The sequence below is a fragment of the Sapajus apella genome, unplaced genomic scaffold, assembly GCF_009761245.1.
Source record: "Sapajus apella isolate SASKATOON/1434 unplaced genomic scaffold, GSC_monkey_1.0 scaffold51, whole genome shotgun sequence".
Lineage (NCBI taxonomy): Eukaryota > Metazoa > Chordata > Mammalia > Primates > Cebidae > Sapajus > Sapajus apella.
The window spans coordinates 15,285,210-15,304,581 of NW_022436991.1; the positions used below are offsets into that span (position 1 = coordinate 15,285,210).

The 19,372-nt window shown below is 47.9% G+C and overlaps 1 protein-coding gene across 3 annotated transcripts; it reads left to right on the plus strand.

The window, feature by feature from the left end:
• Nucleotides 1–207: 207 nt before the first annotated feature.
• On the plus strand, nucleotides 208–19,363 carry KCTD13 (potassium channel tetramerization domain containing 13). Of its 3 annotated transcripts, none has more exons than XM_032243156.1 (7): nucleotides 208–658; nucleotides 3,043–3,212; nucleotides 5,681–5,743; nucleotides 13,843–13,932; nucleotides 14,023–14,075; nucleotides 15,023–15,218; nucleotides 18,592–19,363. In XM_032243156.1, the coding sequence occupies exons 1-7, from the start codon at nucleotides 415–417 to the stop codon at nucleotides 18,826–18,828; spliced, it is 1,053 nt and encodes a 350-aa protein (XP_032099047.1). In that variant the 5' UTR covers nucleotides 208–414; the 3' UTR covers nucleotides 18,829–19,363. The 3 variants fall into 3 exon arrangements, with proteins under 3 accessions (XP_032099047.1, XP_032099049.1, XP_032099048.1); XM_032243158.1 differs by lacking the exon at nucleotides 18,592–19,363 and adding an exon at nucleotides 18,281–18,573; XM_032243157.1 differs by lacking the exon at nucleotides 5,681–5,743.
• Nucleotides 19,364–19,372: the final 9 nt, after the last annotated feature.

Consider the following 19,372-nt stretch of genomic DNA (forward strand, 5'->3'; position numbering starts at 1 on the left):
AGACCCAATCACGAGGCGGAGACTTCGCTTTCCACATCGGGCAGGGGTCGGCAGCATCCTCGATCTGGTCTTGGATACTACAGACTAGAGGGGAGCGCACAAAGACCCGCCCCGGAACCCTCAGGCCTCAAGCCGCTCTTCCACCGGCTCCCCCTGCAAGCCCACTGCGCATGCTTCGTACTCGCAGCCCGCCCCCCACTCAGGGGCGGAGCCGCGCCTGCGCAGCTGCCCGGCGCCGGCTTCCGGGTGGTGCGAGCGCGATGGGGCGGAGGGCAGGTGTCGCCGAGTAGCAGCAGCGAGTGGGCGTGTACGCCTAGCGGTCTGGCCCGAGGGCTGAGGGCGGCCGAGGGTCTTCGGGAGAAGGCCAGAGGCGCGGAGAGAGCCTGGGATCGCCGTCCGCCGCTGCCACCCGGCATGTCAGCGGAGGCCTCGGGCCCGGCGTCCGCCGCGGCCCCGTCCCTGGAAACCCCTAAGCCCTCGGGTCTAGAGCCTGGCCCCGCCGCCTACGGTCTCAAGCCGCTGACCCCGAACAGCAAGTACGTGAAGCTGAACGTGGGCGGCTCGCTGCACTACACCACGCTGCGCACCCTCACGGGACAGGACACCATGCTCAAGGCCATGTTCAGCGGCCGCGTGGAGGTGCTGACCGACGCCGGAGGTATGAGCAGCATCCCCACCGTGCCTCCATCCCCAGACCCCCAACTCCCGTTCCCCACAGTCTCTCACCACCGGGGCTCTTCACACCCCTTCTCCTCTGCTCACTACTGTCCGGTCAACTCATTCTCAGCTCCCTCCAGCGCCCACATCCCCTTTCTCATTCATAATTTCCCTTCTTCCCCAGTCCTTTACCCCCAGCAATAACCAACATTTACGGAACCCCTAACTCTGCCAGGCGCTGTGGTAAGTGATTGAACATGTCACTTCATAATCCTCATGACACTTCTCCCACCCTTCTCCCCTCAGCTCAAGACTTGGGTACTAGCCCTGCTGCCTGCAATTCTACTCCTGGCAGCCTTCATCAGTTTCTTCCAACTGCCCAGCCTTTTGTTTCCCTCTCTGCCTCAGAACTGCTCAGCCAGCCTGGAGAGGTGGGAGATCTTGTCTGCCTCTGTGTTCCCCCGACACAGGTCCCTGTACACTCTAGCAATCCACGTGTCGATACACATTACAGAAGGAGGATGCTTTGGGTTTTCCAGGGACACCAGAGTGGAGGGGTGGACAGGTCTCCTTGGCAGGTGAACCTTACCTTCTTGGAGTGTCGCATTCAACTTTGGACCCTGCATGCCCAAGTGAGACCTTAAAGTTTTGGAGTTCGGAACTGGGAGATTCTTAAGGGAGGAGTTAACAAGGACTATGAGAACAGGAGAATAAAATTTGGGAGGCGGACATCTGCCTTCAAGTATCAAAGGTGAAGAACTTGGCTGGGCTCGGTGGCTCACACCTGTAATCCCAGCACTTTGGGAGGCCGATGTGGGTGGATCATCCGAGGTCAGGAGTTTGAGACCAGCCTGACCAATATGGTGAAACCCCGTCTCTACTAAAAATACAAAAATTAGCCGGGTGGGGTGGCAGGCACCTGTAGTCCAAGCTACTGAGGAATCTGAGACAGGAGAATCGCTTGAACCTGGGAGGCGGAGGTTGCAGTGAGCCGAGATTGTGCCATTGCACTCCAGCCTGGGCAACTCAGCGTAATTCTGTCAAAAAAAAAAAAAAAAGGCCGGGCGCGGTGGCTCAAGCCTGTAATCCCAGCACTTTGGGAGGCCGAGGCGGGTGGATCACGAGGTCAAGAGATCGAGACCATCCTGGTCAACATGGTGAAACCCCGTCTCTACTAAAAATACAAAAAAAAAAATTAGCTGGGCATGGTGGTGCATGCCTGTAATCCCAGCTACTCAGGAGGCTGAGGCAGGAGAATTGCCTGAACCCAGGAGGCGGAGGTTGCGGTGAGCCGAGATCGCGCCATTGCACTCCAGCCTGGGTAACAAGAGCAAAACTCCGTCTCAAAAAAAAAAAAAAATTAAAAAAAAAAAAGTGACAAATTCATTTGTCCAATAAGTATTTGTAAAATATCAGTTAGTGGTGGAGATACATAGGTAAATGAACGTGACAAAATTATGGAAAGTCCCTTTTTTTAAGGAGGTGGGAGATGAGATCAATAAGCAAGTAAAAATGTATATGCATATGCAGTTGCAGATGGTAGTAAGTTCTTTTTTTTATATAAGTTCTATGAATAATATAAAAGTTGAAATGGTAGTGAACTGAAGGGAGGAGGTAGGCATTTTAAATAGGATGGTCAGAATTAACATGGGGGTTAGAGGTTTATTGATAAGTTAATTCTGCAAGAACTTACGTGGTAAGAGCCTTCTGACTGTAGATCAGATATGGAAGAATTAATTCCCTGGCTGGATATGTATAAAAACTAATGGGAGAACTCACTAGAGATATTTTAAAGAGATTTTTTGACTGTGGCACAGATTAGTATTCAATCTTTTTTGTGACTTTGGAATCCTTTTTTTTTTTTTTTTTTTTTGTGTGTGTGACGGTGTTTCCCTCATGTTGCCCAGGCTGGAGTGCAACGGCACCAATTCGGCTCACTGCAACCTCCGCCTCCCAGGCTTAAGCTATTCTCCTGCCTCAGCTTCCCAAATAGTTGGGATTACAGGCATGCGCCACCATGCCTGACTAATTTTGTATTTTTAGTAGAGATGAGGTTTTTCCATCTTGGTCAGGCTGGTCTTGAGCTCCCGACCTCACAGCTTAAAAAAATGAGGTGATGAGCCCGCCTCAGCCTCCCAAAGTGCTGGGATTACAGGCATCAGCCACCACGCCTAGCTGGAATCCTTTTTTTCTTATAATTTAGGCCAGGTGTGGTGACTAACACCTATAATTCAAGTACTTTGGGAGGCTGAGATGGGAAGATCACTTGAGCCCAGGAGTTCAAGACCAGCCTGGGCAACATAGTGAGACTCCATTGCTACAAAAAATTTTTTTTGATTTAGTAGCTCCAGGTCCCCCAGCAAAGCCATCTTTCCACCGTACTAGGTTGGGTGCTGATTGACCGGAGCGGCCGTCACTTTGGTACAATCCTCAACTACCTGCGGGACGGGTCTGTGCCACTGCCGGAGAGTACCAGAGAACTGGGAGAGCTGCTGGGCGAAGCACGCTACTACCTGGTTCAGGGCCTGATTGACGACTGCCAGCTGGCACTGCAGGTGAGGGCCTTCCGAGTCCCTGCGCCTATGTTCCTGAGAGAGATGCCCAAGCAGGTATTAGGACAGAAAAAATGAGATATGGGGTATGGCCTAGAGAGCCTGCCTCTGATTGGCCATAACCCCAGAGAATTTGGGATGCTATCTTCTGCATCCCTGCTGCCTAGGCAGCACCCCCACCCCAGCCTCATGCCAGGACCATTACAATGGTTAAATTAGCTGCCCTCTGCTTCCCGCTGTTCCTATGCAGCCACTCCAGCTGTTACACTCGCACCTGAGTAATTATCCTTAACCACAACTCCCATCTATTCTCTCTCTTGCTCAGAAATCCTAAATCGTTCTCTCATGTCACCTGGGAAAAACATCTAAATTTAAATTGAAATATAATAACCTCTGCGATCTGGTCCTATCCTGGGAGGCAGCGTTCTCCCATGGCTTCCACCCCTCAGGGGCTTTCTAATTGTTTTTTTTTTTTTTAAGCGGTTAAATTCTTTATTCTAATGAAATCTCACAGAAGCAGGGCCACTCCTAGTAAAACAGGATTGGGGATTCTAGAGACCCCACCTGCTGGGCTCCACTTCTGTGGACCCCTGAGGGTTCTGAAGATCAGAGCTTGGAAAGTGAAGCCAGGACATAGGAGTTCTGTGTCACCTGTCACAGCTGTCTCAGTGACCTTCAGTGAGTCCATTCCTACCTCTGGCATTCTTTCATGTTGGGAAAGATAGCGAAGGGAGAAAAATAAGTACGACGTAGTGAGTTTTACATAAAGCCTGTTATTCTGTTCTATTTTTACAATGTTAAAAATGTCCTTTCTTTTATGATACAATAGTAAGAGGAGATTATAAAAGTTTATTTTTCTTTCTTTTTTGAGACAGAGTCTTGCTCTGTCCCCCAGGCTGGAATGCAATGGCATGGTCTCGGCTCACTGCAACCCCCGCCTCCCAGGTTCAAGCGATTCTCCTGCCTCAGCCTCCGGAGTAGCTGGGATTACAGGCGCCCACCACTATGCCCAGCTGATTTTTGTATTTTTAGTAGAGTTGAGTTTCACCATGTTGGGCAGGCTGGTCTTGAACTCCTGACCTTGTAATATACCCGCCTCAGCTTCCCAAAATGCTGGGATTACAGGCATGTGCCACCACGCCTGGCCGATCATAAAAGTTTATTTTTGAATGTCCTTTGTAGATTAAAAAGTAGCCTGTCTGAACAACTTTCTGTTGTCTCAGGGAATACTTACTGGTTCTTGAAACCCAAAGGTGTAGAACTCCTCTGGACAATATCTATGTTTTCAAACTTTTCATTGCGTCCCATAGTGGAAAAAATGCATTTTAATACTCATATATAACCAAAATAACAGTTCTATAAAAAGATGCTTTTAGTGAAATGTGCTCCGATAATCTTCTTTCTTTTTATGCTGTTTGGAACCCGTTACTTATTTCATGACCCATTAGTAAATTACCGCTTGCATTTGAGAAACACTCACTGAACTAGATCTTAGAAGTACATTTTTGCTCTTTATTTCTTTTTCTCTTTCTTTTCTTTTTTGAAACAGAGTCTCTCTGTTTCCCAGGCTGGAGTGCAATGGCATGATTTCAGGTCACTGCAACCTCTGCCTCCCGGGTTCAAGCAATTCTCCTGCCTCAGCCTCCCATGTAGCTGGGATTACAGGCACCCACCACCACGCTTTGCTACTTTTTTGTATTTTTAGTAGAGACGGGGTTTCACCATGTCGGCCAGGCTGATCTCGAACTACTGACCTCATGTGATCTACCTGCCTTAGCCTTCCAAAGTGGTGGAATTATAGGTGTGAGCTACCGCGGGAGGCCTGTAGTTTTAAATTTACTAATTTTATCATGTATCTGCTGTGTGTCAAGAGCGATTCTGCTATCTGCTTGTGTATATATCTTGTACCCTTGTTTGACATAAAAAGAAACACAAGGGAGCTTGGGTGATGCATCCAAGGTCAAAGAGCTTGGAAGCAGCAGAGCTCAGATTTGACCCCAGGTTACCTGGCTATCTGACCATCAGCCTCCCAAGTGCAATGCTTTTCTGTATTCCTGCTCTCTCCTTTCCAAACTCCCTCCCTACCCCACACAGCTTGGCACACTCCTCAGTGTGGCATTTCATCATCATTATTGGTCTGTGCAAACCTTTTCTCTTTCATTTTATTTCTTTCCCTTCATTCCCAATGCCCTGCCTACTTTCCTTTTCCCCAGGGGCACCCATCCAATTCTAATGTTTTGATACATATGCTGGAAAAGCTAAAGCATTGTTCTGCATATGTGTGCATTTGAAATGTCCATAAATGGCATTGAAGCTGTGAATCAGTTTCTGTTGCATTGTGTTTTTTTAATTCAGCACTTTTTTCAAGATCTATTCATGCTGCTCCAAGTACATCTAGTTCTTTGCCTCTAACAGCTGCAGAGGAATCTATGGTGTTCATTCACCATATTTTGTTCATATATTCCCCTGAGGTTGTAGACCTAGATTGCCTCCCAGCTCCTGGCCCTACAAACCGTGTCACCATGAGCATCCTGGTACGTGCTCCTTTCTGGCTCTGTGCCAGAGTCTCCTGTGATTGTAGCTGGGAGTAGAATTGCTGGATAACAGGACACCTGCAAACTGGGTTTTAGTAAATATCACCAAATTGCTCCCCAAATGGTTATAGCACTTTATCCTGATAATGAGCAGTGCATAAGAGATCCCATTTCTGCATGTCCTCATCAAAACATGGCATCATCCAGCTTTCTAATTTTGCCAATCCGATGAGTGTAGAGTGATCTCATTTTCATTTGCATGCCTCCGATTACTAATGAGGTTCAGCATCTTTTCATATACTCACTAGCATTTTTTTTGTTTCCCTTTCTGTGAATTGCTTATTCATGTTCTTTACCATATTTTCTATTTTCTTTTTCATGTGGCTTAGCAGGAGATCCTTGCATATTTTAGTTTAGTTCCTAGGGATAATTAAGCCCTATTACATATGAGCATGTCTTATCCATGCCCTGGGGCATGGATTGTACATAACAAATTAACCTCTAAGCCTGTAAAATGGGACTGTTTACCTACCCTCCTCAGCAAATTTCAGAAAATACTCTAATTATTTGTTGTTGTTTTGTTTTGCTTTTTCTTTTTTTGAGATGGAGTCTTGATCTTTTGACCAAGGTGGAGTGCAGTGGCACAATCTCAGCTCACTGCAACCTCTGCCTCTGGGATTCAAGTGATTTTCCTACCTCAGCCTGTTGAGTAGCTGGGACTACAGGCGCACATCACAATGCCTGGCTAATTATTTCGTAATTTTTGGTAGAGATGGGGTTTCACCATGTTGGCTGGGCTGGTCTTGAACTCGTGACCTCAAGTGATCCGCCTGCCTTGGCCTCCCAAAGTGCTGGGATTCAGGCGTGAGCCACCGTGCCCACCTATGCTGGTTTTTGAGATTCAGATGAGGAACTCCAGTTGAAAAAGTCTGTTCTAGATAAAAATATCTAGTCAATGTAGATATTGCCAATATTTTCTCTTAGAATGTTATCTGCTTATGGCATCTAGCATTGAGTGGAAATCCTTGATTTTTCAAAGCAACAAATAACCATTTATTATTTTGAAGCAGTATTTATTAACTGTAGAGATTTCAGAAATACAAGTAATCTAAAAAATAAAAGCACCAAATATCCTTTCAGGTCTTTTCCTGTGTGTGAGTTTATGTATGCATGTATGTGTTTTGCTTGCCAAAATAGAATCGTGTTGTATGAAATGTTTTATAATCTGCTTTTTTGTTGTTGTTAATAATTGCCATCTTTACGTGTCAATAAATATTTAATGCCCAGTCCAGGGCATACTCCAGTTTCTCCAGTTGTTCCAGAAATGTGTTTTTATACCTGGTTCATCAAACCAGGGACCAGTCTAGATCTTCACGTTGCGTCTGGCTATCTGCAAGTGGACAATGGAGTGCGTGACTTACAATCTCATGTAATGATGTTAAAGAGATGATAAGTGCTAGAGATATTCTGTGGCACAAATGTAATTACTGCTTCAGGTAAGGATTATCAGTTGGTGCGTCATTGATAGGTAACTGCCTTAATACAGTGGCCAAATAATACCATAGGCGCTACTTTATTACAATCCAAGGGTCCCTTTTTCCTCACGATGCTGGCTTGTTAAAGAGACTGCCAGTTGTCCTGCACAGTGACCTCTTTCCAAATTGGCCTGGTTGTTTACTCCCTGTATCATTTGGTTTGTTACCCAACCCTACCCTTCATTTCCAATAAGCCAGACTGTAGATTTAAAATGACTGATATTGGCTGGGCACAGTGGCTTACACCTGTAATCCCAGCATTTTGGGAGGCCGAGGCGGGTGGATCTCTTGAAGTTAGGAGTTTGAGACCAGCCTGGCCAACATGGTGAAACTCCTTCCCTATTAAAAATATAAAAATTTGCTGGGAGTGGTGGTGGGCACGTGTGATCCCAGTTTACTCAAGAGGCTGAGGCAAGAGAATCACTTGAACCTGGGAGGCGGAGGTTGCAGTGAGCCAAGATTGCACCATTGCACGCCAGCCTGGGCAACAGAGCAAGACTTCTTCTCAAAATAAATAAATAAAATAATAAAATAAAATTACTGATGTTAAACATTTTGGTTAGAATACATTTTAAGTAATGTTATGTATGTATTTCACATTAGGTCACATCGAGCAACCCCTAATATTGTTAATATGATTCGTCATTAAGGACGTTCATAATTGGCCCCTGGATATAGGAGATGGTGGTTTGATCCCTCTATCATTGTTATATTTCCTTGTTGCCAACTATGAAGTAATGCATATGGTATTATTTGGCCACTGAATTAAGGCAGTTCCATATCAGTGACACATCAATTGATAATCCTTTCCTGAACCAGTAATTACATTTGTGCCACAGAATACTTATTACTCTTATCACCTCTTCAACGTTATTACATGAGATTATTTGTAAAGTCATGCTTTCCATTGTCAACTTGAAAAATTTTTGATTTTGATGTAGTCCAATTCCTCACCATTTTTTGCCTAATGACATATCCTTATGGCCTTGTTTAAAATTTTTTTTCTGATTCTCTGTTTCTTGTTAGCTTTCTAGTTTTGTTTTATTTTTTGAGGCAGAGTCTGGATCTGTCACCCAGGCTAGAGTGTAATGGCACCATCTCGGCTCACTGCAGCCTCCACCTCCCAGGTTCAAACGATTTTCGTGTCTCAGCCTCCCAATAGCTGCGATTACAGGAGTGCATCACCATACCCGGCTGATTTTTTTTGTTTTTCTGAGACGGAGTCTCATTCTATTGCCCAGGCTGGAGTGCAGTGGCATGATCTTGGCTCACTGCAACCTCCGCCTCCCGTGTTCAAGTGATTCTTTTCCTCAGCCTCCTGAGTAGCTGGGATTACAGGTGCACACCACCACACCTGGCTAATTTTTGTATTTTAATAGAGACAGGGTTTTACCATATTGGCCAGGCTGGTCTCGAACTCCTGACTTCTGACCTTGTGATCTGCCTGACTTAGATTCCCAAACTGCTGGGATTACAGGCGTGAGCCACTGCACCTGGCCATTTTTGTATTTTTTTGTAGAGACTGTGTTTTGCCATGTTGGTCAGGTGGGTCTCAAACTCCTGAGCCCAAGCGAGCCATCTACCTCGGCCTCCCAAAGTGCAGGGATTACAGACATGAGCCACCATGCCTGGCCTATAGTTTTAAATATGGGTTTTTTTCATATATGGGTATTTTAATCTAAATGGAGCTCACTTTTGTAAATATGAATTGTGAAGGGATTTAGCTCATTTTTGTCTTCCGTAGGGTGAGCTAGTTTTCCCGGTGCCAGCTATTTCATAGTCTGGTAGCTAGCATCCATGAGAGCCACCAGGGCTTCTTGCCTCCCGGTGTCCAGGCTCTTGTTTAGTCCTGTCCCACACCGAATAGGGCTGACCTATTCAGTTCCTCACCAAGGAGATCCTTGTGTATGACCAATAGGACATTGCAGAAATGACAGCACGAGACTTTGAAGCTAGGTCATAAAAGACATTACAGCTTCTGCCTCTCTTTGGGGTCACTCACTCTGGGAAGTGCTATGTGAGGACACTCAGGCAGCCCTAGGTAGAGGTCCACTTGGTGAGGAACTGAAGCCCTTGCCAACAGCCAGCACAGACTCCCTGTCATACTGATGACCTGTCTCAGAAGCAGAGCTTCTAGGCCCAGGCAAACCATGACTGCAGCCTTGGCCAAAATCCAGACTTCAGCTTCATGACAGACTCTGGGCCAGGGCCACCCAGCTCAACTCATCCCAAATTCCTGACCCACAGAAACTATGTGAGATAATAAATGTTTATTTTTGTTTATTTTTTAAAAATAGAGGCAGAGTCTCGCTATGTTGGCCAGGCTGGTCTCGAACTCCTGACTTTAAGCAGTCCTCCTGCCTTGGCCTCCCAAAATGCTGAGATTATAGGCATGAGCCACCACACCTGGACTATTGTTTTAAGCTGCTAAGTTTGTAGTAATTTGTTACCCAACAACAGAGAACAGATTTTGGTTTCTGGAATGGGGGTCTGCCATAACAGAAACCTCAAATGTAGAAGTAACTTTACAACTGAGAGGCGGGAAGAAGCTGGAAGGTCTTTGAGGAAAGTGTCACTAACAAAGCTTAAGGACTGTTAAAGAGTATTGGCGGGGCACAGTGGCTCACGCTCATAATCTTATTACTTTTGGTGGCTGAGGTGGAAGAATTACTTGAGCTCAGGAGTTCGAGACCAGCCTGGGCAATATAGTGAGACTTTGTCTCTAAAAAAAAATTTTTTTTAAAGTTTAAGAGTCTGTTAATAAGAGTCCAATGACCTTTAAGGAGGCTGCAATGAAGGCTTAAAGAACAGTTAGGAAAATGCTATTGGAAACTGATGGAAAGGAGATCCTTGTGTAGCGGCAGAAAGTTTAGCAACACTGTCTCCTGCAGTAATGTGGAGGGTAGGAAATATGCCTAATGAATGGATGGTCTAGCTAAGGAGCTTCCCAGACAGAATGTTGAAAGTGCCACCTGCCTTCTTGTTACTATTAGTAAAATTGAAGAGGAGAGGGTAAGTTAAAGAAAAAACCATTTGAATGAAAAGGAGCCTGAAGTTGATGGGTGTGAAAATTCCCAGCCTTTCCAGATAACAAGTGATGTTAAAATTAACAAATGGCTTCCATGCAAAGATTAAATACAAGGCATTAAATACAGGAAAATGTGGTCTAAAGGCGAAGCTGAGGATATGATGAAAATCCTTTGTTAAGACCTCTGAAATACCAACAAGATGCTTCAGAGGAACCTCCCAGTCAAATCAAATAATAATAGCGCTTCTGAGAGCCTTAAAGGTGTTGTGTCTTAGCATCTCAGCATAAGCCCAAACTAGAGAAGGGCTTACCTTGCAGATTTTTTTTTTTTTTTAAACAGCTCACTACAACCTCTGCTTCCTGGGTTCAAGTAATTCTGCTGCCTCAGCCTCCCAAGTAGCTGGGATTACAGGTGTCCAGCACCATGCCTAGCTAATTTTTGTTTTTAGTAGAGACAGGGTTTTACCATGTTGGTCAGGCTAGTCTCGAACTCTGGACCTCAGGTGATCCACCCACCTCGGACTCCCAAAGTGCTGGGATTACAAGAGTGAGCCACCACACCTGACCACTTGCAGAGATTTTTAGGTGTGGCTTTTTCTAATGTAGTGAACCCTAAGACATGCAAGATATCCAATAAGTTGTGAAGAGAATTATATTGGCAGAAACACTGCCAGCTTGGAATGAAAGGGACAGAGCCGGTGCAAGAGGACAAGAGCCCTTTGCACCCCCAAACTTCTATAGGAAGCAGGCAGATGAAACTGTGGAGCTGCAAACATCTTTCTTGGAAGAGGTGGAATGACTCAGGCAGATCCATGGAGAATCATTCCTGAACAGGAGTAGGCATCAGAGTTTCCAGCATTTCTCCAACTGGATTATAGAATTCATGCAGACTTATATGTGCCTCCTGTCCCTTGCCCCATTTTTTCTTTCTTTTTTTTTTTTTTTGATATAGTCTTGCTATGTTGCCCAGGCTGGTCTAGAACTCATGGGCTCAAGTGATCCTCCCACCTTGGCCTCCCGAGTAACTGGGATGACAGGCACGTGCTACCATGCCTAGCTTCCCCCGCTTTTGAGCAGGAGTGTCCTACCTTACTGGTTATCCTGCGCCTGCCTCTTCCACTGCACACTGGGTGTGTGGAGGAGATAACCTTTCTCTTTAGTTCACAGGTCTGCAGATAGGAAATACACTTAAGGGCTGGGCGCTGTGGCTCACACCTGTAATCCCAGCATTTTGGGAGGCCAAGGCAGGTGGATTACCTGAGGTCAGGAGTTCGAGACCAGCCTGACCAACATGTTGAAACCCTGTCTCTACTAAAAATAACGAAAATTAGCTGGGTATGGTGACACTTGCCCATAGTCCCAGCTACTCGGGAGGCTGAAACAGGAGAATTGCTTGAACTTGGGAGGCGGAGGTTGCAGTGAGCCAAAATGGTACCACTGCACTCCAGCCTGGGAGACAGAGCAAGACTCCATTCCCCCAAAAAAGAAATGCATTTAAGGAGCTGTAGTTAAGGAACTGCTCACTAGAGCCACATCCCCACCTTGACCTGATTGAGATGACGAGATTCTGTATTTTGAGCTGATGCTGTAATGGGATGATGGGGGATCCTGGGAGCAGGTGAATGTATTTCGCATGTGGGAGGGAGGAAATCACTGAGGGCCAGCAGTGGCCTGTGAAGCGAGTCACCAAGGCAGCCTGATGGTTCTCATCCCCTGGGGCTTGTTCCCATGTGTGATCTCCTTCCACACTGGATAGGGCCGACAGACCTAGGTGGTAAAAGACAACGAGGGGCCAGGCACCGTGGCTCACACCTGTAATTCCAGCACTGTGGGAAGCCAAGGCAGGCAGATCACCTGAGGTCGGGAGTTTGAGACCAGCCTGGTCGACATGGTGAAACCCTGTCTCTATTAAAAATACAAAAATTAGCTGGGCGTGATGGCACATAATCTGTAATCCCAGCTACTTGGGTGGTTGAGGCAGGCGAATCGCTTGAACCTGGGAGGCGGAGGTTGTAGTAAGCTGAGATCACGCCACTGCACTCCAGCCTGGGCAACACAGCAAGACTCCATCTTAAAAAAAAAAAAGTAGAGAATGAGGCTTCTACCTTGCCCTCTCTGGAATTATGCGCTCTGGAGAAGCCAGCTGCCATGCTGTGAGGAACTCTAGCAACCCCATGGAGAGATCCACAAAGCAGAGATTCGCTGTTTCCTGCCAGCAGCTAGCGCGAACTTGCCAGCCACATGAACAGCTTTCTCAGAATGCTTCCTCTAGGGGCAGTCATGCTTGCAGATGCCCACAGCACCACTGACATCTTGGCCACAACCTTACAAGAGACCCTGTGCCAGAGCCACCCAGCCGAGCCACTGCTGAGTTCCTGACCCTCAGAAACAGAAGTAATAAATAAATATTTTAAGCTGCTAAATTGGGGGCAGTTTGTTACATGGTGATAGATAACAAATTGGTACTCCATAATTTGCCTCGCTCGTTTGTGGTGTCTTTTTAAAAATCGTAGTCCTCACAGACACGGCAGTCTGTTTCTGAGCGCTCTGTTGTGTTTCTGTTCCGGAACTGACACTGTTCTCACTGTTGCAGCTTTGCAGCCTATCTTAATATCTGGCAGGGTCAGCCTTTCCTCTGCCCTTCTTTTTAAAAACTGACATAAGTATGGGAGGATGGCTTGAGCTCAGGAGGTCAAGGCTGCTGTGAGCTATAGTCACGTCACTGCACCCAGCCTGGGTGATAGCAAGACCCTTTCCCAAAAAAAAAAAAAAAAAAAATGACCTAAGTAATTGTAGACTTTTATTCTTCTGTGTTAATTTTAGAGAGTCTTATGAGTTTCTAAAAAAAAAAATCTGGAATTTGCATTAGAATTGCACATTGAATTTTCAAGGTTGGGAGAAGTGAGAGAGATTTTGGCATGAAGATTTTAGAAGACAGAAGAGAAAGAAGCCCATGCATTTGCTTCTGATTTCTTTCTCCAATCTCACCCCACCCAATGAGGTTTATTCACTCAACAAATATGTTCATTCATCCAACAAATACAGAGCATCAGCTGTTTACTAGGTAGTTATTGATAGGTGGGAAGAGACAGATCATAAATACATAAAAATTTTAGAAAAAGTCAAGCACTAAGTGCTGTGTAGAAAATGAACTGATAAAAGGCAGATGGAGAGGAGGGTGTTTTAGCCAGGGGGCCTGGGGAGGGCTGGCCCTGAGGAGGCACTGTGTGAGCTGCAGATCTGAATGGCATGACAGACCCGCTACTCTCACAGCTGAGCAAAGAAGCATGCCTGGCAGGGGCACAGCCTGCAGCTGTGGTAGGCGCAAGCTGGATGTGTGAAGCAGTAAAGCATCCGTGGGACCAAAGCCCAGCAAACAAAGGGAGAGTGGCAGAGAGTCGGCGGAGCCCGGAGCCTGCAGAGCCCTGCAGACCACTGAGGAGTCTGCAGTTGTTCCCAAGCAGCTTTTAAAGGCTTTTAAATGGGGAATACGTGGCTTTGGTCATGCTGTTAACCACCTTCCGCTTCTTCCCCAGCAAAAAAGGGAGACGCTGTCCCCGCTGTGCCTCATCCCCACGGTGACATCTCCCCGGGAGGAGCAGCAGCTCCTGGCCAGCACCTCCAAGGTGAGGCCCCTGAGCCCTGTAGGGTGGAGGCTCACTGGGGTCCTCTCCCTGCAGTCTCACCCCTTTCCTCCATCCTCTCTCCCCCACCAGCCCGTGGTGAAGCTCCTGCACAACCGCAGTAACAACAAGTACTCCTACACCAGGTGACCGCGGGGGTGCGGGGTACTGGGCGGGACCCTGGGATGCAGCACAGCCCTGCTTCTGCCCAGGGCAAGGGCCCTGGTCACATGGGGGGCCTACAAGAACACCTGCCTGCCTGCTCGCAGATTCAGCTCTGCCTCTTACCCCTGGCACCCTGGGCAGGTCCTTTCCACTTCTCAGCTTCAGCTCAGTCATCAGTAACCTGGGGTTTGGGTGAGCACAAAATGATAATGGCGAGCCTGTCCCAAGTGCTCTCTCTCTAGGAACTGGCAGAGTCCTCCCCCTTGAGGTCAGGACTGTTGTGAGCTCCATTTTACAGATGAGGAGGTCGAGGCACCAAGAAGTGAAGTAACTTGCCTACTGTCCCCCAGTTTAAAAGGTGGGGGTGCCAGCTGGGTACAGTTGCTCACACCTGTAATCCCAGCACTTCGGGAGGCTGAGGCAGGCGGATCATGAGGTCAGGAGTTCGAGACCAGCCTGGCCAATATGGTGAAACCCTATTTGTACTAAAAATACAAAAATTAGCTGGGTGTGGTGTTGCGTGCCTGTAGTCCCAGCTACTTGGGAGGCTGAGGCAGGAGAATTGTTTGAACTTGGGAGGCGGAGGTTGTGGTGAGCCAAGATCATGCCACTGTACTCCAGCCTGAACAACAGAGCAAGACTCCATCTCAAAAAACAAAAAAAGGTGGGGGCACCAGGACCCCCAGGGAGGTGGCCTGGCTCTAGGGCCCCCACAGGAGCCACTGTGCTGTGCTGGGATTTGCTCAGCGCATGTAGCTTCCCTTCGGAGGCCCACTTAGCCTGGCTCCAGGGGCGGAGGAGGCTCCCTGTTGGGCACCAAAATCCTGGGCAGGAGCAGAGGGCTGGGGATGCATCCAGGCCCTGGTCCTGGGGCTACAGAGGGAGGGGTGCCAGCTGTGCTAAGGCCTCCTGGTCCCCTGGTCCTCAGCACCTCAGACGACAACCTACTTAAGAACATCGAGCTGTTCGACAAGCTGGCCCTGCGCTTCCATGGGCGGCTACTCTTCCTCAAGGATGTCCTGGGGGATGAGATCTGCTGCTGGTCTTTCTACGGGCAGGGCCGCAAAATCGCCGAGGTGTGCTGCACCTCCATTGTCTATGCCACGGAGAAGAAGCAGACCAAGGTCAGAGGGGTTGCAGAGCCTGCACGAGGGGCTGGGGGTGGGTAGGACCAGGACCCTGGACAAAAGCAGGAGGCAGGAACCAGATCCTGGGGTCTGGGTGTGCAACATCGGGCAAGCCACCTTATCCCTGTGGGTCTCTGTTTCTCAGTGAAGTTGGGGTCATGGGTTAGAGCAGGGTGCTTAGCCTAGGCCTGTTGGATGGGTTTTGAGGCTGTCTGCAACTCCTGAATTAGTGTGCAGGTTATGGGGGTATATGCATTTTTCTGTATAGGAGGTCCATTGTTGTCATTAGAAACTTAGAAGGGACCAGGCATAGTGGCTCACACCTGTAATTTCTAGACTCTTGGAGGCCAAGGCAGGAGGATCACTTGTGCCCAGGAGTTCAAGACCAGCCTGGGCAACATAGCGCAACCCGATCTCTGTAACAGGTCAAAAAATTTAGCCAGTTGTGGTGGCGTGGTGGTGTGATGGCATGCACGGGTAGTCCCAGCCACTCAGGAGGCTAAGGCGGGAGGATTGCTTGAGCTCCGGAATTTTTTTTTTTTTTTTTTTTTTTTTGAGACAGAGTCTCCATCTGTCTCCCAGGCTGGAGTGCAGCAGTGTGATCTCAGCTCACTGTAACCCCCGCCTCCCGGATTCAAGTGATTTTTCTGCCTCAACCTCCCAAGTAGCTGGGACTATAGGCACCCACCTCCATGCGTGGCTGATTTTTGTATTTTTAGTAGAGACAGGGTTTCACCATATTGGACAGGCTGGTATTGAACTCCTGACCTCAAATGATCTGCCCACCTCAGCCTTCCAAAGTATTGGGATTACAGGGGGGAGCCACTGCACCTGGCCTAGCCTGGAAATTTGAGGCAGCAGGGAGCTATGATCATGCCACTGCATTCCATCCTAGGAGACAGAGTGAGGCCCTAATTAAAGAAAAAAAAAAAGTCAGAAAGGTCCACTGCCAAAAATAGATTCTTAAAACCTCAGGACCAGATGTCTCTTAGAACATCCTCTGAGTTTGTAGAGCCTGAGTTATTAACGTGGCAATCATCAGCAGATATTCCCCAAGCCCCTGCTCTGTGCTATGTACTGCACCAGGCTGGAAATCAAGGTGAATGAAGTGCTGAGCAAAGTACAAGCCCTTCCTCACGTGGTCTCTTCCAGGCTTACTGTGAGCCATGTGCCTCAGGTACACCAGTCACCGCAAGCCTCTAAGCACCCAGTGCTGTTTCACCCCTCCTTACCTCTGCACACACTGTTGCCTCTTCTTGGAATTCTTTCCTTCTATCTGCCTAATGAACTTGTACTTAATGTTAACACTCAAGCTAAGCATCACTTTCTTTGGGTCACTTTCACTCATGAACTTTCAACCCAACAACCCCAAAGTTGGTCACACTCCCTTCATAGCTAAAGACAGTGTTTATTATTATTATTATTATTTATTTTTTTTTTTTAGACGGAGTTTTGCTCTCGTTACCCAGGCTGGGGTGCAATGGCGCGATCTCAGCTCACCGCAGCCTCCGCCTCTTGGGTTCAGGCAATTCTCCTGCCTCAGCCTCCTGAGTAGCTGGGATTACAGGCACGTGCCACCATGCCCAGCTGATTTTTTGTATTTTTAGTAGAGATGGGGTTTCACCATGTTGACCAGGATGGTCTTGATCTCTTGACCTGGTGATCCACCTGCCTTGGCCTCCCAAAGTGCTGGGATTACAGGCGTGAGCCACTGCGCCCGGCCTGACAGTGTTTATTATTGTGTGTGGGTGGAGGGGAGGGGGTTGTGTCAGCAGTTGGGTGTTAGTTTCTTGAGGGCAGTGCCATGTCTTTTTCTTTCCTTTCTCCCTAGAGTTAGCCAGGCCCTTGTCACACAGTGGAAGCTAGGAAACATTTATTGAATAAATGAATGAATCAGTGACCCAGCTTCTAAGAAACATCCTCTGTAAATGGGAAGATAGGAAGATAAATTAGTAATTAGAGTGCATGGCTCACACCTGTAATCCCAGCACTTCGGGAGGCTGAGGCAGGGGACCACTTGAGCCCAGGAGGTTGAGGCTGCAAGGATCCATGATCACACCACTGCACCCCAGCCTACTAAACAAGAGTCAGATCCTGTCTCAGAAACAAAGAACGAAAACAGTTTGCTAAGAGCTGTGTTAGATGCTTCCAAGGCCACACAAGGGAACGCTCCAGTCACCTCTTCGACTTCATCCCCTTCCACTCTCTTTCATCTCTGCCTCAATTGCATTGATTTTCCAGTAATATATTCCTGTAAGACGCTGGGTACACTCCTGACTCACAGCTCTCATGCTGGCTCTAGCCCTTCCCAGGCTGCCCTTTCTAGCTGTGCGCCTAGTCCCCACCCCCACTTCTTTGGTCAAATGTCACCTTCTCAGTGAGGCCTTCCCTGGAGTCCCTCTTAAAAGTTCTAACACTCCTGGCTCTGGCCATCACATCTTTTCCTGCTCTGTCTCTCTCTCTCTCCCCCCCCCCCCCCCCCCTTTTTTTTTTTTTTTTTTTACATAGATGAGATCTCGCTACATTGCCCTTGCTGGCTTTGAACTCCTGGGCTCTAACGATCCTCCTGCCTTAGCATCCCAAAGTTCTGGCATTGCAGTCAGGAGATACCATACCCAGCTTGTATCTGTTCCTAAACATCATCATCTGACTTCGTTTATATTTTATTTATTTATTTATTTATTTATTTATTTATTTATTTATTTTTATCGAGATGGGGTCTCACTCTGTCACCCAGGTTGGAGTGCAGTGGTGCAATCTCTGCTTACTGCAACCTCTGCCTCCCATGCCCAAGTGATCCTCCCAACTCAGCCTCCCAAGTAGCTGGGAAAACAGCTAGTTAATTTTTTGTATTTTTGGTAGAGATGGGGTTTCCCCATGTGCCCAAGCTGGACTCAAACTCCTGGCCTCAAGCTATCCCTCCCAAAGTGCTGGGATTACAGGCATGAGCCACCATGACCAGCTAGTTTATATTTTCTGAAGTATATGACTGAGTCCTCCCACCAGAATGTAACTTCCTGAGGACAGGACCCTGGTTTTGTTCACTGATGTTTTTGCAGTGCCTAAAACAATACCTGGTGTGGTGTGCTTACTCAGTATTTGTCAAATGCAAACATATACCAAGAGACTAGGCAGGGCAGGAGATGAAGGAGAGAAAACAAATTCTGCCTGCCTGACATCAAGGCTCTGCTGAGCCTTGAAGTATGACTTTGCCGAGTAAAGGAGTGGCAGAGTGGCAGAGAGGCCAGGCCAGGCCCAAGGACCTGATTGCAGGGCTAGGAGGTGCATCTGTGCAGGAGCCCTGGGCAGGGGGATGGCCCTATGTGACTGCACCAGAGGGAAGGAGCTGGGGCTGGCTGGCCTTTTGCAGGTGGAATTTCCAGAGGCCCGGATCTTTGAGGAGACCTTGAACATCCTGATCTACGAGACTCCCCGGGGCCCAGACCCAGCCCTCCTGGAGGCCACAGGAGGAGCAGCTGGAGCTGGTGGGGCCGGCCGCGGGGAGGATGAAGAGAACCGAGAGCACCGTGTCCGCAGGATCCATGTCCGGCGCCACATCACCCATGATGAGCGCCCTCATGGGCAACAAATTGTCTTCAAGGACTGACCTCTGACCCTCCCCCTGCCTTCCTACTGCCTTGGGACCCAGTCTCCCTCTCTTTCTCTCCCCTTCCCAGACCTTTGCCCCGGCTCTGCTGGTCAAGTCGTGGGTCCTTCTCTGTCCCTTCATTGCATGGCACAGCTCACTTTGGCCCTTCTCCATCCATCTTGACCCCATTGCTAACAACATGGTACATTCCGGCCCCTGCTGCTCAGAGCCTTCCGAAGCCAACACTTGTCCCCATCCTGTGTCCTTCCCTCTCCAGCTGGTTGAGGGGGATTTAGAATTCCCTTTCTCTTTTCTCAGTGCATCTTCCATGCCAAAGTGTCCGGCCTGCCTTTCCCAACACCACCGCAGTCTGAGCCGCCTCCTGCGTTGTGCAGGGTAGTCTGCCCCGTCCTCCCCACCATCCTCCCTACCTCCTTAACTTTCTACTAGACTGGCCTGGGCCTGCCCAGCTCAGCATTCTCAGTCTGTTTCATATTATTTATTATTTTAATTTTCTATTAAATTATTGGAATAAAGTTGAGTTGAGGAACTGGTGCTGGTT